The sequence below is a fragment of the Phyllostomus discolor genome, chromosome 7 (genome assembly GCF_004126475.2).
Source record: "Phyllostomus discolor isolate MPI-MPIP mPhyDis1 chromosome 7, mPhyDis1.pri.v3, whole genome shotgun sequence".
Lineage (NCBI taxonomy): Eukaryota > Metazoa > Chordata > Mammalia > Chiroptera > Phyllostomidae > Phyllostomus > Phyllostomus discolor.
In genome coordinates, this window is record NC_040909.2 from 101,422,160 (window position 1) to 101,447,842 (window position 25,683).

At 38.6% G+C, this 25,683-nt stretch overlaps 1 protein-coding gene across 1 annotated transcript in view; it reads right to left on the reverse strand.

Moving 5' to 3' along the window:
* The window catches only part of ARFGEF1 (ADP ribosylation factor guanine nucleotide exchange factor 1), a 110,998-nt gene extending 98,025 nt beyond the window's left edge, over positions 1-12,973 (reverse strand). Inside the window, exon 1 of the mRNA XM_028533871.2 lies at positions 12,273-12,973. Within this exon, the coding sequence (XP_028389672.1) occupies positions 12,273-12,396 (124 nt within the window). The 5' untranslated portion in view covers positions 12,397-12,973. The remainder of the gene's footprint in view (positions 1-12,272) is intronic.
* Positions 12,974-25,683: the final 12,710 nt, after the last annotated feature.

The following is a 25,683-nucleotide window of genomic DNA, read 5'->3' on the forward strand; positions in this document are numbered from 1 at the left end:
AAAGATAAATAGTGTCCTTCTGTATGTCCTCTTGTGAGAAGTGTGTATTCAGGCACTTGGCCTTTTCTTTTTGTTGGTGTTGAGTTGTGTATGTTCTTTATAAATTTTGAATATTAATCCCTTCTCAGATATATCACTAGCAAATGTTCTCCCACTCAGTGAGTTGTCTTTTCACTTCGTTGACTGTTTCCTTTGCTGTGCAAACATTTTTTAGTTTGTATAGTCCCATTTACTTTTCCCTTTGTTTCCCTTGCTACAAGAAATGTCTGAAATTTTACTCCCTATGTTTTTTTCTAGAAGTTTTATGATTTTGAATCTAACATTTATTTTTAACCCATTTTGAATTTATTCTTGTGTATGGTGTAAGAAGGTGGTCTAGTTTTTTCTTTTCTTTTTTCTTTCTGACCTCCCTCCCTCCCTCCCTTTCTTTCTTTTTTGTATGTATCTGTCCAATTTTCCCAACAACATTAATTGAATAAGACTATCTTCACTCCACTGTATGTTTTTGCCTCCTCTGTCAAATATTAGTTGACCATAAAGGTATGGGTTTATTTATGGGGCTCTCCATTCTGTTCCACTGATCTGTACGTCTATTTTTATGCCAGTAGCATGATGTTTTGATTCCTATAGCCTTGTAGTATATTTTGGTATCAGGTAGTGTGATTCCTCCATCTTTGTTTTTTTCCTCAAGATTGCTATGACCATCTGGGGTCTTTTGTGGTTCCATATAAATTTTTGGAATATTTATTCTAGTTTTGTGAAATATGCCATTTGTATCTTCACAGGAATTGTGCTGACTGCATAGATTGCTCTGGGTAGCATGGACATTTTAATGATGTTAATTCATGGATATACCTATCCATGAACAAGGTATATTCTTCACTTTATTTGTATCTTCAGTTTCTTTCTTCAGTGTCTTATTTTCTGAATACAGGTCTTTTACATCCTTGGTTAAATTTATTCCTAGGTTTGTTTGTTTTTTATGAAATTGTAAACGGGATTATTTTTTTAGTTTCCCTTTCTAATAGTTCATTTCTGTTGTATAAAAATGCAAGTGATTTCTTAATATTTATTCTGCATCCTACGTTATTGAATTCGTTTATCAGTTTTAGTAGTTTTTTTGGTGGAATTTTTAGGTTTCTCTATATTCAGTATCATGTCATCTGCAACGGACAGTTTTACTTCCTTTACAAGTTGTATGCCTTTTATTTCTTCTTGTCTGGTTGCTGTGGCTAGGATGTCCAGTACTACAGTGAATAAGAGTGGGGCTAGGAGATCTTCTATAACGGGAAGGCACCAGTCAGGTTCACAGGAAAGTAGGGGAAATGGCCCCTGCCCCAAAGCCACACAAGTTAGTCACTATCACCCCCAGAGTCTGCCCAGATCTCTACATCCCAGCCTAGGTAGCTGACTTCTCGGCCCAGCACAAGCTCTACAGGGTGGGGCTATTGTATTCCTCTAGGCTGATGCCACAAGAAAAGACTGCTTCAACCAAGAAAGATGGTGTTTTGTTGCAGGTGAGTGATTAAGTTCAGGTATGCTGGCAGCTGTTTCTTCATGCTCTCTCTCCAGAGCCACAAACCCCAGTCTCTCCTCACACGAACAGTCCACTTCACTGGAGCCACAGGTGAGTGGCTGCAAACAAGATTTTGTATTTTGGCCATTTAAGAGGAAGCCTGTGTCTTCAGCAGACTCTCATCTCATCCTGGGATACAGAATCCCTGTTGACTTTCATATCCAGATATTATGTGGACACCTTTTCCTGGCTCTGGTGCTCTGGGCTGGGGAGCCCAGGTTGGGCTTGAGATGCCACTCCTCAGGAGGAAACCCCCAACAGCTGAGATGTCCCTCCAGAATGTCAGCTGCTGCCCATAGAAGCAGGGCCAGCCCTTTTTGTGTCTCTGTCCTCCCTACCAGTCTCAATGTAGCTTCTTCTATAAATCTTTGGTAAGACTTCTCTTTATCTAGTCTTCTCTTTAGTAAGTCTTTAGTTGGTTATTCAGGTTGATTGCTCCACATTTTACTTGTAATTCCAGTTTGGTCCTGGGAGGAAGTGTGTGTAACATCCACCTATTCTGCCACCATCTTGGATCCTGCCCTTTTTTCCCTTAACAGTGCCTTTCTTTCTACGAAGGCCCTTCTTTCCCTTTTTGTAATTTGTTACTTCCAGAGGTATCCAACCTTTCGGCATCTCTGGGTCACACTGGAAGAAGAGGAGTTGTCTTGGGCCACACATTAAACACACAAGCACTAACAAAAACTGATGAGCAAAGAAAAGGTTTTTAGTAAATTTACAATTTTTTTTTGAGCTGCATTCATAGCCATTCTGGGCCGCATGTGGCCCACAGGCCATAGGTTGGATACCTGTGTGTGAATAAGTATGCAGATGGAATGGTAGTACTTAGCCAAAAGGTATTTCTAACTCAACTCTGCCAGACACAAGCTCTAAGCTTCAGTTTATTTGCAAAATGCAGATAAAATAACATTGAATTGGCCAAAAAGTCCATTTAATTTTTTCCATAAAATAAAGGACATATTTTTCATTTTCACTAAAAACTTTATTGATTTGGATATTTTGAATACATTGGCTATCTCCCATGTGGTATAACATGGATTGATATCAATTAATGTCTTGATTTGATTGTTAACAACTTCAACTGGTCTACCTGACTGTGGAGCATCATCCAATGTAAAATCTCCAGCGTGAAATTTTGTAAACCATTTTGAAAATGTTCAGTCACAGCACCTCCTGCATACACTGTATAAATCTTTTTTGCATTTCAATTGCAATTTTACCTTCTTTGAAATAATAAAACATAATCTGCCAAAATATTGTATATTTCCTTCCATCTTTAATATTAAAATGGCTACACAAAAATTCACCAATTTTGATAAGTTTTTTTTAATGTACTCTGATCTGACAGCTGTCACAATACAATCTAACAAAATTGTTTCAAATCAAGTTAAGTATAGCTAAGCACTGCTAGAGCCATCTTATGAGAAAAACAAAATGAACTTTTTGGCCAACCCTAAGCACATAGGGTTGTTTTAAGGGTTAACTGAGATAAAGCCAATAAAGTACTTCATTGGCACAGAACTTAGCATACAGTAAAAATTGATAATGTCAGCTATTTCTCTCCTACTATTGCCTTAGAAACTAAATAGCTCAAAAGTGTTTAAAAGATTCTATTTATTTTTAGAGAGACAGTAGGGGAGGGAGAGAAAGGGGAGAGAAACATCGATGGGAGAGAAAGATATCAATCAATCAACTGCTACTCGAATGCACCCTGACTGGGGACCAAACCTGCAACCCTGGCATGTGCTGTAACTAGGAATCAAACCAGCAACCTTTCACTTTGCAAGAAAACACCCAAACAACTGAGCCACACTAGTCAGGGCTAAATACCTCTTTTTTTTTTTTTTTTTTAAAGAATGCATCTGTTCATGTATGTGTATGTGTGTAGAATAAAGTTTGTAAAAAAAAAAACCACCTCAAGAAGTAAACAATGTTTCAACAAAACACTTCATTTTAACCAAGATGGCTAAAATAAAAAAGATAGACAATAACAAATGTTGTCTGGCAAGGATCTATGGGAAATCCTGATATATTGCTGGTGCAAATATAAAATAGTACAGCCACTTGGGAAAACAACTTAGTTTCTTAAAAATTTATTCACAAATTTATCACATGACCCAGCAATTCCATTCCTAGGCATCTATACAAAAAAGATAAAAATTTAGGTCCACATAAACATTTACACACAAATATTCATAGCAGCATTATTCATTCAGCCCAAAGGTCCATCACGTGGGAATAAATAAGTAAAATGTGGTACCTCCACCCTATGGAATACTATTTAGCAATAAAAGTGAAATACTGACACACGGACCTTAAAAAACATTATGCTAAGTGAAAGAAGCCAGACACAAAAGGCAACATATATATGACTACGCATACATGAAAAGTCCAGAAAAAAGGCAAATGTAGACATAGAAAGTATATTACTGGATGCCTAGAGCTGGAGATTAACTGTAACTATAAATGGGCTATAAGAATTTACTGTAAAATGTGCAGTAGGAGTCTTACTAGGATGATGGAAATACTCTAAAACTGGATTATGGTGGTGGCTGTATAACTCAATGAATTTAGTAAAAAATAATTACATTTAAAATGGGCAGACTTTATAGCACCTATATTTCAATAAAGTTGTTGTTTTATAAAGTTAACAATGGTTATCTCCAGTTAATAATGTTGTAGGTGATTTCTTTCCCCCAGTTTTCCTTTTGAAATGGTCTGAAAAAAGGATTGTCTATTAAAAAAAAATAAACTGCCAAGTTTACTGGACTTATGTGTCATTAAAAGTAAACAGGCTCTGGCCAGGTAGCTCATTTGGGTAGAGCATCATCCTGATATGCCAGAGTTGTGGGTTTGATCCCTGTCAGGGCATATAGAAAAATCAACTAATTAATACACAAATAAGGGGAACACCAAATCAATGCTTTCTCTCTGTGCTAATGATTCCTAAATTATACTTCTAGGTTAGAACTCTCTTCTAAACTCCATATTCTTTGTATCTATTCATTAATATCTTCATACAATGTCTCAAACTTATATCTATAATTTGATTTTCTTGCTTTTGTTTTTTATAGAGGTTATACGAGAGGGAGAGAAATATCAATGTGAGAGAAAAACACTGATCAGCTAGCTGCCTCTGGTATGAGCCTGGACTGAAGACTGAATCTGCATCCTAGGCATATGCCCTGAATGGAATCAAATTTGCTACCTGTTGCTTTGCAGACAAAGCCCAACCAACTGAGCTGTGCCAGTCAGGGCCCACATGAAGTTTTCCTACGATACTGCCAGAGGTATCGTGATGTAAATTACTTTAAAGGCTGTTTTTCACAACCTTTCCTGAATTAGAAGATAACATAAGCTATATAGAATAATGTAGTTTTATCAAGTCTTAATCTAAGCAAAAGAAAATATCTAAAGTAGAACACAAAACTTTTGAATATTTGGACTCAGGACTCTCTTTTTAAAGAAATTTTTAAAAATACTGATGGATACTAAAGCCTCAGAATAACTGCTTTTGAGAATTTTTAAACAGAGACCAGCCAAAGATAGCATTTGATTATTTAAACATAAATGAGCATATCTTATAGAAGTTATCAGAGTTTGGTTCTTGACCACCACAATGTAAAGTGAGTATCTCAGTAAAGAAAGTCACATGAATTTTTTGGTTTCCCAGTGCATATAAAATTTATGTTTATACTGTACTAGAGTCTATTAAGTGATCAATAGCATTATATAAAAAATGCATACACCTTAATTAAAAAACACTGCTAAAAAATGCTAATCTTCATCTCGGCCTTCAGCAAATCATAATCTTTTTGGCAGCATTAACTTGTCTGATGCAGGGTTACCACAAACCTTAGAGTTGTAAGAGATGCAGTATTTGTGAAGTTCAATAAAGCAAAACCCAACAAAATTGTATACTCTATAAATGTAAGCTCAAATAGATCAAACCGGTTCTGAAAAGTTAGGACGAAAGGAACTTTAATTATTTTTCTAGAGCTGACTTAATAAGTTATCATAAACTTGGTGGCTGAAAACCACAGAAATTCGCTCTCTCTCAGTTCTGGAGGTCCGTGTGGGGAGGTCCGTCTAGAAGTCTGAATTCAGTGTATCAGCAGGACCATACTATTTCTAAAGGATCCAGAGAAGAATCCTTCCTTACCTCTTCCTAGCTTCTGGAGACTTCTGGGAGTTCCTTGGCTTAAGACACAATAACCTTAATCTCTGCCTCCATTTTCACATGGCTCTCTTCATTTGTGTGTCTGTGTTCCTTCCTCTTTTTGTGAGGACACCACTCTTTGGATTTAGAACCCACCCTAAATCCAAAATGACTTCACCTTGAGATTAGTAGTAATTACATCTGTAAAGATCCTATCCCAGTAAGGGCCCAGGCCAATTGTGGACTGTAAAATTAAAACCATGTGAAAGGCTTGTTTCCTGAGGAAAAAAACCTCAATTAAAAAAAAAACAAAAAAAAAAAAACAAAACCGCCCTGGCTGGCGTAGCTCTGTGGATTGAGCGTGGGCTGTGAACCGAAGTGTCGCAAGTTCGATTCCCAGTCAGGGTACATGCCTTGGTTGCAAGCCATGACCCCCAGCAACCGCACATTGATGTTTCTCTCTCTCTCTCTTTCTCCCTCTCTTCCCTCTCTAAAGATAAATAAACAAAATCTCTAAAAAACCCTGCCAATTCAAATTTGAAATTGTTTTGTGCATTCTCAGTAAAAGATATCCTATTATATGGCAATCAGGAAATTCTATCAAGATCTAAAAAATTCTAAAACACACATAGTTAGATGCAAATATTTTACTATATAAACTTATTTCTCCCAAACCATTTCTCTCCTGGTGTTCATCATCATCGCAATGAATACTGTCTCCAACAACGCTGTACAGCTTTGGCTACAAGACTGTGCCATACAACCAAGCCATCTGCAAATCAATTTCTGTAGGCTTCTTTAAAATATATTCAAAATATAACCAATGCTCATTCCTACTACCAGCAGCCTGGTCTAAATCACCAGAGTCTCTGTCCAAAATAAACTTTTAAAAATGTCAATCTGCTGTCACTCCCCCTGTACACAACTTTCCAGTGGCTTCTGTCACAGATTAAATAAAATCCAAAGTCACTTCTCCTGCTACTTCTCTTCTCACTCTGAATGCACATACCCATCCTGCTATTCGCTGTTTGTTTTATCCAGGTATCTGAAGGGCAGCATCTTTCTTCTGCCACTTCTCTATTGAAATTATACCTCACAGAAAGACCTTTCCTAACCATCTTATCTAAAGTTGCATCCCTAGTCATCTACCTTTTAATCTTCTGAACTTTTTCTTCAGATAATAACAATCGGATAATATACTAGAGGTTGGCCAAAAGGTTCGTTTTAGTTTTTTCCATACAATGGTTCCAGTAGTGCTTAGTTGTCTTTATCTTCATTCAAAACAATTTTGTTAGATTGTATTGTGACAGCTAACATATCAGTATGCATTTGAAATAAAACTCATCAAAATTGGGGAATTTTTGTGTAACCATTTTAATATTGAAGATGGAAGAAAATACACATTTTTGGCATATTATGCTTTATTATTTCAAGAAAGGTAAAAACAGAACTGAAATGCAAATAAACAAACAAAAAAGATTTGTGCAGTGTTTGGAGCAAGTGCTGTGACTGAATGTTTCCAAAATGGTGTGCAAAGTTTCTTGGGCCACTGATATTTTGGCTAAGTGATTATTTACTATGGGGCTGTCTCATGCATTGGAAGATGTTTAGCAGCACCCCTAGCTTCTATCTACTAGAAGCCAATAGTGAGAGATAGCCATCATACTCAAAATAATCCAAATTAATAAACTTATTGGTGAAAATGAAAAATTTGTTTTTTATTTTATGGAATAAACTAAATGGACTTTTTGGTCAACCCAGTATTAGTTTGTTTTTACTGTCAGACTCAACCCACTAAAAAGTAAATTCCATGAAACATGAATGCATGTTTAGTTCACTGAAGCAGTATTTGGCACATACTGTTCAGTTCAACAAATATCTGAATGAAGAATATACCTAATTTTGAATGGCAACAATAATTTATTCATGCATTTTCCCCTTTTCAAATATCTCCTCTGTTTCGTAAAGAATATGACAAATATTTCCCCCAATTATTTCCCATTTACAATACACTTTTATTCTCCTTTGAAAAAACAATTACCAAGAGAAGTTTCTCTAGAAGTTAAACATCGTCAGGGGAGACAAGCAATTGTATGCCATAAATATGATAGAAAAGAAAGAGCTAGGAAGCAAACAGCTGGTCTCCATACCCCGTTTTCCAATTGCTTCTTATTTCTGACTTTCTTCTCTTCCCCACAGTGTCAACACTGCTTTCCCAAAAACAATAACTCTTCTGGAGAAATCCTCTCATCAGTAGTTAGGCCTATTTTATCTGCTTTGCCTTTCATTCCCTTGAACAGAGTCCCATAGTAAATTCCAAGGAGTAATGTTTCCTAGGGGTGCTAACAGTATTAGCAGATGCTGAAAAGGGTCAAATAAATTGAGGAAAGACTTCACTAAGTAAAACTGAGCAGGTTAGTGTGTCTCCATAATAGAAAGTGTAACACAAACTTACTCGTTTCAACTCAAACTTAATAGAATCTTTTCAGTCATTTCATCACATTCTTCTTTCCTAGCTATCACAAAAATTCTGAAAGCCTGGCTTACTGAAAGCACCTTTTACATTAGACATTAAGGAGAGACTTGTTAATGGATTTAAATTATAATTAAAATGTTCACAGTCCTCAGGGTATTATTTAGGAGTAAGTCATTGTATTTTCATAAATGGTAAAGTGACAAAAATTAATAAAATTACCAAAAGTAGCATAAGACTGGGGCCACAAACACTTGAGTAATTTCCCCTCCATCCACCTATCCCTTTTTTATTACCCCACTAACTAAAATAAGGGTGGGATTGGAGGGGCAGAAGGAGGCAAGTTCTATAAATTTTTAGCCTAAATATTATATTTACATTTCTGGGGGTGACTATCATTAGAGGTGACATCATCATAAATAAGAAAATTAAGTCAGTAGGGCCACTTTAGAATATGAACAAATTAACACCCTGATGGGGAATAAAAATCACTTCCCTAATAATTCCTCTTTTTCTCCATCACTCTGGAATCTCTGCAGGGAATCCACACTTATCGCTGCCCCAGCATTCCTCCCTAGCTACTAAAACCTTCTTGTCACCCTTTTCACTCCTATCCTGTATCAGCGCCAGCTTCCAGCCATGAATTTGCTCATCCTAACATTTGCAGATTATCTTGATAGATATCTATTGTTAGAATCAGAAGTTGAAATAGTCATACTCCTAACTTCAAAGAAACACCTAAAACCTAGAGGTGTTTGGAATATGGCTCAACTGCACCCTCCCCATGAGACAAATAATACTACCTTCAAGCAGATCCCACAACAATTCTAAATTCTTTGAAACTAAAAATAGCTCAGCTGTTGTCTCATCTGCCAGCAGATGGCCAGACTATTTTTAATTCAAGATTCTAGAAAGTAGGAAAGGATCAGGCTAAGCTAGGGCAGCCTAGAAGGCCTTGACACTGCAGAGTTCAGTCAGTGATCACTGCAGAGCTGTAGTGGGCAGGTACCAAGAGAGGGCAACCTGGAGCTGTTCTTGGGCCTGTGGGCTTCATCCTGATTGCAACAAGGTAGGTGTGAGGGTTCTGTTCTTTCCCTTTTCTTTCTTTTTTAACCATTCCTTAAAGTCTGAAATATAAGATAATTTGATAAAAGTTTTAAATAACCTGCACACCCTTTAAAGCTTTCACTATTTTTCTTTTTGAAAATAAAAGTCCCTTTATTTAGTGGTTTGAGAATAAATTTTGTTTTAATGAGTAAAAATCTCTCCTAAGCTAGGTAAAATTTCCTAAAAGCTACACTTTAACAAAAAATAAAGTTTTCTTAAGAATATGCAATGAACTATTATAATATGAGCATTACTTAGAGAAAACCTTTTATAACTGGCCTTTGTATTAAAAGGTAACTGAATTTTGAGTACCAGCCCTCTGAAATCTAATCACGTGCCAATAAAATGATTTTTAAAACACAGAGGATTAAAAGTTAGACTTTCTATATACTTCCTTGTTTACTGGCCATCTCCCTTTAGTTCCATAATAGGTGCTCAATAAATGTTTAAGGGAGAGAGGAGATGAATGCAGGCAGGTGTATTTAAAGGGCTGTAACATTCACCTCTATACTTCCATCATCCAACTCCTACCCACTTACAAAATGACCAAACCAGGTCATTCCAGTTCACTTTCCCATCCTGACTGATGGTCACACAGATTATCAAGAGACCAAAGTAGGCCAGATCCGGGTCTCAATAATGAAAGGGAGAGGTCCATAAGTTTCCAGGGACAAAATATATTTGGGGATACTTTCTTATTGCAAGGCAGTATATTTTCTGCAAAGATGAAATAGGTTATCCCTATCAATTTATGTTTAGGTGATAATGTAGATATGGATGACTAGAAGAGAAGAAATCAGGTTCACTGGGGATTAACTATTGTGAGGTTGCTCAATGAGTTCTGTAGGGGGCTAAATGTAACTAATGAAATGTGAGAAAAAGCCTCAAACATCTCAAGTACAAAAAGTACAATGGTGCCTAGCCCCTGCTTGGGCAGTCAGATTCCTCATTACATGCTTCTTCGAACTACAGGGGAGGGGTAAAAAAGTAAAAACTGGCAAATCTGAAATAGACAATCCTGCTACAGCTGGTATACACACTACCAAGTAGTTCCTGTATCTAGAAATGGCACAGACCAAAACTATAAGCCCTCTAGAGATACTAATCAAGGGTGGCAAGAATTCTTACTGCACAAGTTAACAGAACAGTACACCCACATTCATGGTGCATTAGAGGGGATGTATAACCTTATAATCATTGAGTTCAATATCCTAATTTTACAGAGAAGGAAGTTAGGGCCCAGGAACTTGACTATTCTACAATGCAACATCACTGGGATAAATCCAGGGTCCCAGATTCTACTTCTAAGGAGCTCTCCATTAAAACACACTTTCTTATATTAGCATTTTGGAGAGAAAATACACACACACACACACACACACACACCACAGTCCATTTCTTCAGTGTAATGCTTATAATTTAGCATATTAAAATATACTCTAATATGGAAAATCTGATCTCAAAAAATAAAACTTTATTTTGAATCTCAAGTGCCTTAACCTGCAAGTTATTCACAAACCTACATATAACAGTTCTTTTAAAAACTCTGAAAATCACTCCTTTACTCATCACACCCCAATTTAATATTCACTGTTTTCGAGATCCAGATATAAATTCAATTTTTACCAATGTAAAATGTCTTGTCATATGCCTGTTTTTCCTTAGCTGTAAGAATAACAAAAGGTGAACTTCTGACCCATGAGGGGCAGAAAAACTAAACATAAGCCCACTATAGAAGATTTAAAAAATTTTTTAAATGAAATTTCTTCTGTAATGTTTTCCATAGCAACACTAGGATCCAAAAAAGAAGAGAGGAACCAAGGCTTATGACTTTATACCAAGTTAAAATGTCATCTTCTATTTATTAGTAAGTAAAAGGCAAAGTTGGTTTTAATCTGTCTTGACTTCACTTTAGCACACATTTAAGTTATTCGTGATTTCTTCCCCTTTAGGGAGCTTTTCCCCCCCAAAATCCATTTAACAAGCTTAATTTTCTCGTCAATTTGATCTAGTCTATTTGCAGTGCTATAAAATAAAGCATAAGCATCAGTAATTTATCTTTGTGTTAAATGTCCTGGTCTGTCCTTTTCACCTTTGATGGACGCAACACATTTATTAGTGTCCCCTCTATAACAATTCCTCATCTGCCTGCTCTCACTCTAAGTATTGTTTAGATTTTCCCTGCTGTGGGCTTCATTACACCGGAGCTCGTCCGTCTGAACTATAAATCACAATTCAAGCTGGAGAGCAGCTGCCAGCGTCCAGACATGTGGCCAGTGGGTGTCATTGTCTTTTTCGCTGTCCCTATTTCAAACCTTTCCCCGTCCTTGTCATTAAAGCCAGCTTCCTTTCCTTCCACGCTCTTATATCACCACCCCCACCCCTTAACCTCTGGTCTCGTTCTTCCAAGTCAACCCAGTCAGAACCAACATTACTCGGTTTTCCCTGTGGCGGAGGCGGAGAAATGTCAGAACAGGCTGCACCTCTCGCAAGCCCCTTCTCAAGACTGTCAACAAGGGAACAACTTCACTATCTTCCCAAAGTACCACGCCAGACGACAAAGTTACTGAAATTCAGGATACAGAACCCTTCCCACGCCCAGGCTTGACAAATCGGCTCCACCTGAATTCCCAAGCTACTAAACAACAGCTCGTTTCTGCTTTATCACAAAGGGTGATATCCTGGCCGCACTGCACAGTCCACCCACAAAACCTTCTACTCTCAAGTCGGTGCCAAGCCCTGCTGCCTTCCCTGAGTCCAGCACACTGCCCTTCCTCCTCCACCTTGCCCCTGCCCCAAAAGGCAGCCGAGTTCCTGTCAACTCCAGACACACAGCCAAGCGCTCCGCCAGGGGTGTCCGAGATCAGAGGCTGCGGTTGGTGGGAGCCCCCAGGCGACCCCATATCCTGGCCGCCCGCCCCCACCCCACCCCCACTCCGGGCCTCCTCCCGGCTCACCTAGTGCCACCTCGCACGCTTTGCGCAGCTGGGAGTGATGCGCCTTCTTCACTTCCTTGTCGGCCAAAATCTTCTCCAGGGCCCGTGTCAGGAACATGTTCTTCGTCTTCTTCCCTTCATACATGGACGTGGAGAAGGAGGCTGCGGCTCGTCAGACCTGCGGCTCCCAGCGGCTAGACGGGAGGAGGAGGGGGAAGAAGAAAAGAGAAAGGAGAGGGGGTGGAGGTAGGGGAGAGGAGGCGTGGAGGGCAGCGGCTGGGGCAGGAAGGGGCGGGCAGGACCAGCCAGGGTGCGGGCCGGCGCGGAGGTCTTCGCCACCCCACCGAGAGGTAGCCCCTGGAGGGCCGCGCCGCAGGACCTCTGCTTCTCCCAGTCCGGGTGTCGCTTCCCGGCCACCCCCCTCACTGGCGCCTCCAGCCAGGAGGCAGCGAGGGAGCCCAGCCCGGGCAGCCGTCTGCTGGGGGTCGAGAAGCGAGACGGTGGAGGCTCAGAGGCCTGACAAGAGCACGGATGTCCTGGCTGTGGGGACGATCACCCGCCGCGGCCGCGGACTGGCCTCCATCACCGCCAACCTGCCACGGCCGCCATGTTGGAAGGAAACGACGCGTCACGCAGAGGCCGAACGGCTGCAGAGGAGGAAGCCACGGCGCGGTGGCAGGCTCTGCCGGCCCGGAGCGGCTGCAGCGCTAGGAGGCAGGGGGCGGAGGGCAGCGCGGGAGGAGCGCCTCAGCCGCAGCGCTGTGCTACGGTGGCCCGGCGGGGCCTCGCAGCCTCCCGCGTTCTCCCGCAGGGCAGGGTGGGGTGTGGCGTGGGGCGGGTGTCCTGCGGCAGCGCGCCGGGCGCTGTGGGTTCCTTGCAGGGGAACGGAGCCCCCACACCCAGGTACCGGTGCTCGCAATCGACAACAAGGTTCTCGGCTACGCTACACCCACTTCTCTGATTTTCTGGAGATCCTTTCGGTGGGAGCGCAGCCCCTTCTGCTCCAGGGGTCGCGGAACCCTCCCGGGGCCATTCTCAGCCGCACTATCAACACCTGCCACACGCTAAATTTTATTACCAGGTACAGGAAACTGCTAATCCAGGACTGTGCCCTCCAGCTGTGTCAGGAAGGATTATTTCTTAGGACGAGTAAACTGTCACTAATTTGACAAGGACTCAGCAACGTTTCACTTTTTCATCCTTGTGGGATAAATCGGTACACTCTAGATTTCAGATCCATTCTGAATTGAGTCGAAAGTTAGGCGAACAGGTGTATGCTGATTCATGAGGTCCCTTAGAGTTCTGTGTCACTGTGCCTTTAATACTTAGATTTGGGCCAGGATATTAAAACCAATTTCAGAATGAAAAATCTGTAAATGCAGACTGATTACCACAAACACACACATGACCGTGTGTCTGCTTTTGGTACCAAAGAATAATTCTAATTTCTGTTTTATTCAGAGCAGAAAATTATAAAGAATACCATTAAATAGATGCAAAGAATTTACTTGTTAGTCTAGGTGTATGTCTTTAAGTTCAAAGCTACAGTGTGGCTCTATCAATACTGGGTCCCAAATTGTTAGAAAATGCCTCACTGTTCCATTTGACTGCTCTGACAATGGACTTGTGTTAATGTAACCATTCAAACTCAAGAATAAAGAAACTGTGAAGTGACAAGATTGGGAAAGGTGAAAAAAAAGAATAAGAAAAAGAAACTTTGAAGCTGACACTGAATTAAAGTGGACAATATTTTAAACTTTTCTTGTCCTGAGAAATCAATTAATTATCACTGTAGAGTCTATTTCTAGATTACTGGAAGTTAGAGATTCAGTATACTACAACAGACATGATTTCTATGTACACACATAGATTATAAATTTTCTGAGAACAAGCTCCATTTCTAATCTATCTTTGTTTCTTTATTATGCCAGTCGCTCTTGAAGGTGATAGCTGATCACCGAATCTATTTACTCTTCTTCTCAGTACACAGATACATTGTGTTCACCGGCCTCCCTTGTAGTTAGGTGTAGCATAGCCATTCAGATTTAGCCCATTTAAAAATGTGTATATTTATGCTGGATATTTGTTAATGAATAAAGAGATTTCTGCACTTAAAGATCCCAGAGTCTACTGCAGAGCACATATCACAATTTGATCATCTTGTCTGGATATTTGGTATAGTCACTAGCGTCAAGAAAGCATTTGGTATAAATTCAAATAGAAACTTGGATGAATGAAAGACACTGGGATAAGTCAGGCATGATCCTCACCTTTGTGGAGTTTACAGCTATAGCAGGGAAAAGAATATTAAACAAGTAAATCACTAGTGAGTGGATATATAGTTATATATGTGGTAAGTGTGATTTAAGAAAAGAGCAGAGAGCTATGAGGACACCTACTTTAAATTTTGGATTCAGGGATGGCTTCCCTAAAAGAGTAACATTTGAACTGGGACCTGAAGGAAGAATAGAAGTTAGCCAAATTCAAGGAACTTTGTGGCAGTCTCTTGGGTTAAGGGGGGAAGCTGCAAGTTTCGAGACTCAAAACAAGGCAGTGTGGCTAAAAGTTATGGGGGTATGGTGCCAGTACAGATAAAGAGGGGACTGGAAAGCAGATCATACAGAACCTTGCAGGCCATATTAAGGAGTTTGGGATTTTATCCCAGTAGCAATAGAAATCTATTGAAGGATTAAGTCAGGAATGAAGTGATCAAATTGGTGATTTAAGAACAGTCTCACTGAGGTGTGGGGACAAGAGTGAATGTGGACAGAACAGTGAGGAGGTGGTTATCACAGTGCAGCATCGTTTGGGCTGGAGTCCAGGACCACCGCACAAGATTTTGGAGATCGTGCTTAACATAAAGATGGCAAATGGGGCTGAAGTCAAGCCCCAGCATCTGTCCAGGTAGAGGAGCTCCTTTTTCCAATTTGCATAAATGTTACACAGACCACTGGCATCTAAGTGATGAAAGAGGAGATGGAGTAATGTGGACAGTTTTGAGGTATATTATGGTGGCAGAATGGACCAAGTTAGTAATGAACTGGAATGAAACTAGAGGAAAGGAAGAGGTCTCGAATAAATGCCATGCTTCCTACCAGAGCCAGTAAATGAGTAGAAATGCTGTTTGTGGAGATGGCCTAGCCTGTTTATGGGATAGGAACAAATTTGAGGGTAAGAGTGCAGTTTTTGGTTTAAGAAGTCAGGTTTTATGAGATATGACCTAACCCTCTCAGGAGGGATGGCCTCCATCCTCCTTTCTCCTAGAGACGAATTCATCCTCCTCCTTGGCTGAGTCTAAGACTTCACCCAAAAGGTGGTTGTGAGCCCTGGCTGGCATAGCTCAGTGGATTGAGCGTGGGCTGCGAACCAAAGTGTCACAGGTTCCATTCCCAGCTAGGGTACGTGCCTGGGTTGCAGGCCATAACCCCCAGCAAGCGCACATTGATGTTTCTCTCTCCCTCCCTCTCTCTCTCTCCCTTCCCTCTCAAAAATAAATAAATAAATAAATAAATCTTAAAAAAAAAAAAAGACAAAAGGTGGTTGTGATAGGGTGGGCAGGGGTGTGTGCAAATTGGGGGGAGGGGGGCAGAGTCACTCTCACCCAACCTGAAACTCAGGATATTACCTAACTCTCGGTTGCCTGGAGCAAAAGGTAGGGTAAGACTAAAATAAAGCTGATATTGCCCTGACTAGTGTGGCTCAGTATGGTGGGTGTCATTCTGTGAAGTGAAGGATCACCTGTTCACCTGTTCAATTCCCAGTCACAGCACATGCCTGCATTGTGGGTTCAGTCCCCAGTTGGGGTGTCCACAGTCAGGGCATATACGGGAGACAGCTGATCAATATTTCTCTTGGACATTGATGTTTCTCTCCCTCTCCCCCTTCCCCTGTATCTGACAATAAATAAAATATTTTTTAAAAGCTATAAAATAAAATAAAGCTAATGTCCTTAGAAGATAAAAGGAAAGGTAATATTTTTAGTCTTTTATTCACAAGTGAAGGGGAAGGGTTTGGGGGTACCAGAATCAGGTAGTTTTTAAATAAAATGTTGAGTATATTTCCCTCAGGGGTTTCCAACCTTTTGACATCTCTGGGCCACACTGGAAGAAGAAGTTGTCTTGGGCCACACATTAAATACACTGCAACACGTAATCACAAAAAAGTCTTACAATGTTTTAAGAAAATTTATGATTTTGTGTTGGGCTGCATTCACAGGCATCCTGGGCTGCACGCGGCCCAAGGACCAAAGGTTGGACACCCCCACTGTGTGTTTCCATATTATCGTTGTTGCTTAGTGCTTATCCAGCCTATTTAAATAAGAAACTCAGTCTCAGTATTCACTTGCATTTCATTCATTGCTGTTTTCAAAACATTCAAGTTCTATATTTTTGAAATGCTTGTCATCTTCTAAATTTAAAAGTAGATTTTTCTTATACATGATTGCTTTTCTGCACCCACTTTTGCTTTCCGGTCTGCAATCTAACTTTACTATCAATTACCCCTAATCATTTTCCTTTTCATCTATAACTTTGCTACGTATTAGTTACCTTGACTTTTCTCTTTGGGTAATATTATCACTTTGATTTTAATATCAAATAATACAAGACTTTAACCTGTGTTTTAGCATCCTGGTTGAAGTGTTTTGTCATCACCCTTTGAAATATAGATTTTAGTTCAGTGTAACATGAAAATTATATAAAATCTGAATAAAATTTTAATGAACACTGAGTAGATCAGATTGATGTTACAAGCCAATATTAGTTAATATAAAAATAATACCATGTTCACTTGACAAAGAAAAAAAACTGATTCTTCAAGTAGTCTCTCACATTATGTCTCAGTGCTATTAGCTTTCAAAATATTCCATAATCTGACCCTTCCCTGATTTTCAAACTAATTTCTCAAAAATAATGGTAATAATTATTAGTGTTTATATAGAGCTTATTATGAGTCAGGCTCAGTCACACTAATCAAGATGTTTCCATTATTATCCCTGATGTATAGATGAAGAAACAGAATTTAGGTAACTTGCCCACATCATACAGTTAATGGTAGAATCAGGATGACAGTTTGGCAATTCTGGCTCCAGAGCCCGTACTCTAAACAACCAAGCTATATTGCCTCTCTAAATAGTCTTTTCACTGGGGCGGGGGGGGGGGGGGGGGGGGGGGGGGTTGGGATGTGAGTAAAAGACAGAAAACTGTACTTGAACAACAATTAAAATTTAAAAAGTCATGAATAAATAAATAAATAAAACTCTAAAAAAAAATAGTCCTTTCTTGCAACTTCCTTTCCTGCCCACTGCCTCCTCCCTTGAAATACCCTAGTAGGTACTCAAGTTCCAGCTCATTCTTCTTCCTCTCTTTTCTCCACATACCCATACAAGCTTTTCTGTACCAGTATGCCTTTATCTTTCTGCAATCCAGAGAACTCACTGCCACCTTTCTTCTGTTTGCTCTCCGCAAAGGCCTCCCAAACTTCAAAGCCTCCTTGAAATTCATCCCCTCCTAAATTTTCTTCCTCTACCCCCAACAGCAACAATCCCTCCCTTCTCCATTCTTTTATAGCATCATGTACCTCATACCTAATTATACATCCATGATAGTGTTTAAACAGATTGCAGATTTTTGAAGACCAGGGATATAAGAAAAGACAGAGGCACAACTTAGGAAAAGATGGGAAACCTTGCTTAAACAGAGAAACATCAGTTTTGCTGAGACCACAATAGTGACATGACTAATATGAGAAAGGCCATCCCAAAAGTAAGTCAAGTCTGCTTACTTGCTTTTCTTGTAAGCTAATTTGATATTCTTCTTTTATCAAGTCTGCTTGTTTTTATCTTGTTTATTAAGGGAAATAAATGAATAAAATATATCTTCAAACTCAGAGGTCCTGCCCATTCTTAGGCAGGAAAAGTATCAATACACTGAATAGTGCAGATAGAGTGGGAGCATGACAGATTAAAGAATTTCATTTAGAAGGAAAACATAAGAGGAAAGAACAAGATTTTATTGAATAAGGGACTATATTGTGGTATCTGATAATTGAAGTGAAGATCCAAAAATTAGAATGTTGTTGCAGAAAGAATTACAATTCTAGAGCCAGAAATTGGAGGTAATAGACTTTCCATGGATTTTAATATAAGTACTAATATTTTACAGAACAATAAAACTGAAAGCCTAAGCACTTAAATTTCCTCAAAATCTTTATGTTATATAATTTTCTAGGGTGGTACAAAGTACTTACTTTGAGTCTATGGTACTATTCGCTTCTTTACTGTTTACATTGTTATCATTTTTTCCTATATAGTTATACTAATGACACCTACTACATATTAGGTACTTACTCTTTATGATACCCTTCACAAGTATTAATTCATTTAATGCTCACAGCAGCTTCATGTGTATATGTTATTATTATTCTTTTACAAATGAGGAAAAAAGGTTAGAGAAGTTAATTGCCCAAGGTTACAGAACCAAAGATAAATTGTCACTTGCCGAAGTTCATGAATGCTTTTAACTATTGTTCTAGCCTGTCTTTCTTAGTTGCATATGCCTATCTATCCCTTTGAAAATGAGTTTTTACCAATATTGTACAATAATTATTTTAAACTATTTTCAACAACTGGTACACTAAACTGAGTATTAAATATTAACTGCTGTATGGCATTAATTTTCTGGCAGTCAGGTTTTTCAAAAAAATTAAAAATAGGAATTTTTGTTAAAAGACTGCCTATTAAAGAAATTGAATTGTAGTTTGAAACCTCCACACACAATATTAGGCCCAAATGGTTTTACTTGTGAATTTTAGCAAACATTTAAAGAAAAAAAAACACACAACAATTCCATCTCTTCCAGAAAATAGAATACTTGTTAACTTGTGAGACCACCATAACCTTAAAACCAAAACTAGATAAAGGTAATATGAAAAAGAGGACTACAGACCAATATCCTCTATGAACATAGGGATAAGAATCCTCAACAAAATATTATCAAATAAAATTCAACAATATATAAAACAATAATACATCACAACAAATGGGGGTGTCATGCTGGGAAGCAGGCTGGATCAATGTTAGAAAATCAAGCAATGTAAGTTACAACACTGATGGTCTAAAAAGTTAAAGCTCATGATCACATCAGTTGATGAGGAAAATGCACTTGACAATATTCAATGTTTATTCAAGATAAAAACTCTCAGCGAACATCCTCAATGTGATTAAGGACATCTTCAAAAGAACCATCTAAAGCTAACATCGTATTCAACTGTGAAAAAAATTCAGTGGTGGAAGCCTGAATGCTAAGATGAGAAACAAGGTAAGGATGTCCCTTTTCACTACTCAAATTCAATATCATTCTGGAAGCCCTAGCCAGTACAATGAAGCAAGGGAAAGAAAAGGCACACAGGTTGGAATGGAAGAAACAAACTGTTAAAGGCAGTTGGCATAATTGCCTATGTAGAAAATCCCAAGGAATCTTAGCAACAACTACAACAGCAAAAAAGTCTCTAAACTTCTAGAACTTACAATTGAGTTTAGCAAGTTCACAAAGGTTACAAAGTCAATACATACTTTTTTTTGCATTTTTATAAGTTATGAATGTATAATCAGAAACCAAAAATTTTAAAATCCCACTTACAATAGAGTCCCAAAATAAAATGCTTAATTTTACATCTAACAAAACATATGTAGAATCCTATGCTGAAGACAACAAAATAATGAAGTTACATACTTTCTTTCATTAGTAACTCAAAGAAGGCCTAAAAATAAATGGAGAGACATATCATGTTCATAGATTGAAAGACAATGTAAAAATGACAAATAATCTTACAGGTTTAACACAATTCAAATACTGTAGTTATAGAGAAGATGATTCTAAAATTTATGTGGAAAGGCAATGTAGCTAGACTAGTCATAACAGGTTTTATTTTAAAAGAATAAAATTGGATGAATCACAATACTCAATATTAACTTTAATATGAAGTCGTGGTCATCAAGACACTCTGGTACTGGCTAAGGGATGATCAAATTGATCACAGAACAGAACAAAAGTCTGATGTGGACACTGGCCCCGCAGTGACCAAAGCGTTATGGATGAGAAGAAATGAATTCACATGGACTACCGGGTCCTGTGGAGGAAAAGGAATGTGCAACTTCTCTCTCAAGAGGAGAACACCCCACTCTTGCCTTGACAGGCTTTTATTGGATTCAATTTGCATACGAATACAGGGTGTATATGTAAAGCTCATTAATCATTGTCAGGCAGAAATGATTAAACAATAGATAACATACCAAGAACTCTGAGGACCTATTTTGAGTCAGGGTCAGATAGCTAAATGGCCATAAAAGGCCATAAAACTTTGGGGAACAAACTCACTTCCTGCTCAGGCCCTTATCATCTAATTGAGAGCATTCTAAACAAAGCAGGTTGCATAGGATTTCACATATTCTTTTTTGGCCTGATTGCCCTAGGGAACCCACCCTTTCCAGCACAGGGCTGCACCCACTACCAGCATTGCTTCAGCCTTAAGTCAGGCAGGGGAAGTAAGGCAGCCAAGAGATTAGGAGACTTCTTGCAGACAGAATGAGGACTCAGGCTATGTCAAAGCCAAGGGGTAAGGGTCCATCACCCCTTTTCTGTAGCCCCCAAGTCCTTCCCTGGGGGCCCCCTGTGATCATGCCTGTCTTAGGTCGTCCCTCCTTTGAGGAATCTTACCTATCATTGGCTAACTGATGAAACTTTGGGGGCCAGGCAGGGTGAAGTAAAAGGAACAGAGGCAGCACTCCTTCCAGGGGGATAATCTCTGTGTCCTTAGTGGCTTATGGTCCGAAGGTCACTCACTCAGCATTAGCCATGGGGGGGTTACAGCTCCTGAAACCAGGCAGGGCAGTTTCCAGCAAAAGTCCATATATAAACCTATAGAAATGTAGCTAGTTGATTTTTGACAAAGATTTGAAAGCAATTTAGGGGAAAAACGTATAGTCATTTCAGGAACTAGTGGTGAAACAATTAGACATCCATAGTTAAAATTTAAAAAACCCAGTCTCAACCTAAAGGTCATTCTTTATATAAAAGAAAATCAAATAGGTCATAGATCTAAATGTAAAATGTAAAGCTATAAAAAACTTTCAGAAATAAATATAGGATGAAATCTTCATGAGCTGGAGTTAGACAGAAGTTCTTGGTCATGACACCAAGAGCAGGATGTATTGAAAAATATTGATAAATTGGACTATGCAAAATTTAAAACTCTTGCTCTGTGAAAGACACTGTTAAAAGAATAAAAAGACAAACTACAAAATGAGGGAAAATATTTGAAAATCACATATCTGATAAACAGCTTGTATTTAGAATACATATTCTTAAAATTTTCAAAACCCATGTTCACATGTATTTATGGAAATTCTATTCAGACTCAGTAGAAACTGGGAAAAACTCATATGTCTTCCTCTGAGTAAATGAATGAACAAACAATGATACATCTATACACTGGAATAATATTCAGCAAACTCAAAAAACAAATTATTGATAAATGCAACGACTTGGATGAATCTCATCCAAGACATTGTGCTAAGTAAAAGAAGGCAGTCTCAAAGGTTTCATTCTGTATGATCCATTTCTATGGCATTCTCTAAAAGGGAAAATTATGGGGACAAAAAACAGTTGTCATCAGCTGTTGCATGTGCAAGTAGGAGGTGTCTATAAAGGGATAGCACATAGGAGGTTTTTCTGGAGGGGGAGTGGTAGAAATGTTTTGTATTTCTGATTATGGTGGTGGTTACATGAATTTATACATACATGTGTTCAAATTCATAGATCTGCTCATAGGGAAAAGTCAATTTTGCTCTATGATGCTTTTTAAAAACCTTCTACTTTTAACAACACCAACTGTTAATTTTACTTCTATAAAACTAGTAAATCAGAACCCACTGGGTATAAGGTAAAGATGACTAATTCTGGAGATTTTTAGGTAATTGAGAGAAACACAGGTTTGCTATATCAAGCAGTATTGGGAAGAAGGGTCTGGTTAGTAAAGAGGCTAAATATTCCAGATTGACCGTGAATGGAATTTTCTAGGTGTTATACAAGACTCCAAGCTATCCATAAACACTTACATACTTTCAAAGCTCTTTTTCATGATTTACTACTATTTCAACCTGAAAGCATCTGTAATTTCCTAACATACAATTCATAACCCCAAGGGAATCCCTTACATATTAGAAAATGCAAACATTGTTTTCTTTAAAAACAATATTTAAAATATCATCACTGATATGTAAAGGCTTATTTTTTTAAATATTTAAGAAAGAAAATTTTGATTTTTATTATAGCAATAATAACTATTTATTCTTTTTCATGTGTATGAATGTTTTTCCCCCAGTGGCTGGAAAACAGGACTGTGATTTGTTTTCATTTGCAGTTTTTAAGAGCTGCTGGTTTCAATTACATTAATTTGAGGCTAGTTCAACTATAGCACATCCATTTAATGGCTCACTATGTAGCTATCATAAAGAATGAGGATGATTTAGCATACTGATATGGTCTTATATGTATTATGTATAAAAAAGCAAACTTTCAATAGTAGGCATAATAAACTATCTTTTGTGCATAAATGGGAGGAATGTTATGCACTGTATTTACTTAAATTTGCTTAGACTATCTCTACTGGTGTTCACGGGTGACAGTTGAGATACATCAATGGTGACCATTTCATATCTCTCACATTTTGAGACCTGTGAATGTATTGCATATAATAAAAATAAATAAAAATTATTCCATTTTCAAGCAAATAGTATTTATGTATTTTTAAATTGCCTGAAAAGAGAATAAAATAATCCAATTTGCTTCTTGGGGCCCAACAGTCTCACTCAATAGAAATGCACTGATGAATAAATTTCTCGTTGCACAAAATTATCTGATTTTTTTCTTCAAAAAAAGAATATTTAGAATGTGTAGGGTTCTTTGAATACTCTAATACCTTGCTATTCAAAGTATTTTTTGAGAACCAGTAGCGGTGGGAGCTGTCTAGAAATGCGGAATCCTCGTGCTCTACTGGAGACATCACAAATCAGAATCAGCACTTTAGCAAAATCCCCCATGGGGATTCATGTGCACCTGAAAGTGTGAGAAGTACTTCTCCAGCAGGCAGGAGGAAGACAGTACCAATAGCCCTGAGATATTAGGAAAACTGACGTTCTATCAAGGTACAGAGAGAAAGGTCACTGATCAGGCTTTGGTGAAGTCTGTTAAAGAACCAAAAAGTATCTTAGGAAAAACATAGAATGTAAAGTCATAAGGGAAATCCTAGCTCCTGGGTGTAATTAAGATTGTAATACATTTTCTATTTAATCTGTGAATAACCCAAGAATATAGAAATTATCACTGGAGACTCCCAAAGAGATGCTGTTTCAAAAGCTAAGTCCAAATAAAAAAACTCTTGATAAGAACCTATCCACTTTCAATCAAGTCTCCTTGCCTCTGGCCTTTCCCCCATGCCACCACCATTTATCTAATAGTAATGGATTTCTTCTCGAATGGGAGTTAAATCATATCACAGCTACATTCAACACCCTTCAGCATCTGCCCTTTTTACTCAGAGTAAGAGCCAGAGTCCTAACGCAGACCCACAAGACTATACACAATGCACTGACCTCCACGGTCACTTAACTACTTTCTTCTTGGCTTGCTCAACTCCAGCCATGGTGGCCTTACTGCTATTTCCTGAACTTGTGAAGCATCTCTGCTTCAGATCTTTACATTTTTCCATTCCTATGATCCTCTTCATTCAGGTCTCTGCTCAAGAGTCATCTAATAAGCAAGGCTTTCCCTGACCACACTACATAAAATGACTTCTCCCCATTCCTCTCTTGCTCTGCTTTTTCCTGATAGCGCTGATTACCATTTGTCACACTTTTTGTTTTTATTTATTTATTTTATTTCTTTTTTAAAAGATTTTATTTATTTTTAGAGAGGGGAAGGGAGGGAGAAAGAGAGGGAGAGAAACATCCATGTTGATTGCCTCTCACATGTTCCCTACTGGGAACCTGGCCTGCAACCCAGGCATGTGCTCTAGACTGGGAGTTGAACTGGTGACCCTTTGATTCACAGGCTGGCACTCAGTCCCCTGAGCCACACCAGCCAGGGCTACACTATTTGTTTTGATTTTGGAGTATTTGTTCCTCACTTCTAGAAGGTAAGCTCCTCAAAGTTCAGGACTTTATTTTGATTATTGCTATATTGCCAGTGCCTAAAAGAGGGATTGTTGTAACATGAATGAATGAACGAAAGATTCTGACATAGTCTACTTAGGCTAACATAACAAAATACCATAGATTGGGTGGCTTAAACAACAGAAGTCTATTTCTCACAGTTCTCTCTGCAAGCTGGAAGCCCGAGATCATGCGCAGGCTAATTTGGTTTATGGTGAGGACCCCCTTCTTTGCTCACAGATTTAATCACCCAATAGTCACATTGTTAGTTAGGGCTTCAAATATGAATTTGAGGGGAACACAATTCAGCCCATAGCAGATCCCATAACCAGTTCACTCATACAATCATTAAGAAAATTGTCCCCTTAAGCTACATTTTAAAAAGTCTTGTCCCATTTAAGGTTGTATTTAGTATTTATTTTTATGTAATTTCCCCTGAACAAAAATGCTGCAGCCAGGAGATGTCATCAGATATGATTTCTCCTAGTCTGTGTAGGGGTGGCTCTGGAGAGAAGCCTCTCACAGTCAATAGTCAGATGTCCCTGAACATGTATTTTTAAATACTGAGGGGAAAACAAAGGCCAGGATATTTGTTGTAGCTACCACTCAATGCCTTATCATCCTTGACTTGGGACTGGAATGAAATATTACTTTATAAAATAAGGTAATTGCAGCTGTTCTGAAATGCTACATGCCTATACCACAGAGTAGTGCAGAAATCTTTCCTGTTTGCCAATTGCTTCTGCAGTTGTGTAAGTATTAGGAACAACCTATAAAACAAATACATTTAAGCAAACTTTGCCTTTCTTCTGCTATTGTAAATCTCTTTACCATAGGAGTTGGCTTTCAATTGATCACTAGAATTATCTATGGACAAATATCAACATACAGATGCCCAGACTAACAAGAGCTCTCTTTCCTTGACCAAACTCTAGTCAAATTCTTCTTTTCCACTAGGCCTCAACCTTAGCCTGTAAAAACCACAGACTGTCAGCATAAATAATTTCATCCATCCCCTGCCTCCTTACCCCATCTTCCACATGCACACACTATGAGACTTGAAAAAAACACTAGCATGGTTTCTAACAGCTCAAGTCTGCATTGCTAGGATACCACCAGACTCCTCAAATTCCTACCTGAGAAAGTTCAAGATTGTCAGAAGAGTTTATTGTTTGTTCCTGCCAAAACCTGGTGATAGGCCCCTAAACCTCTTGGAAGAATTAT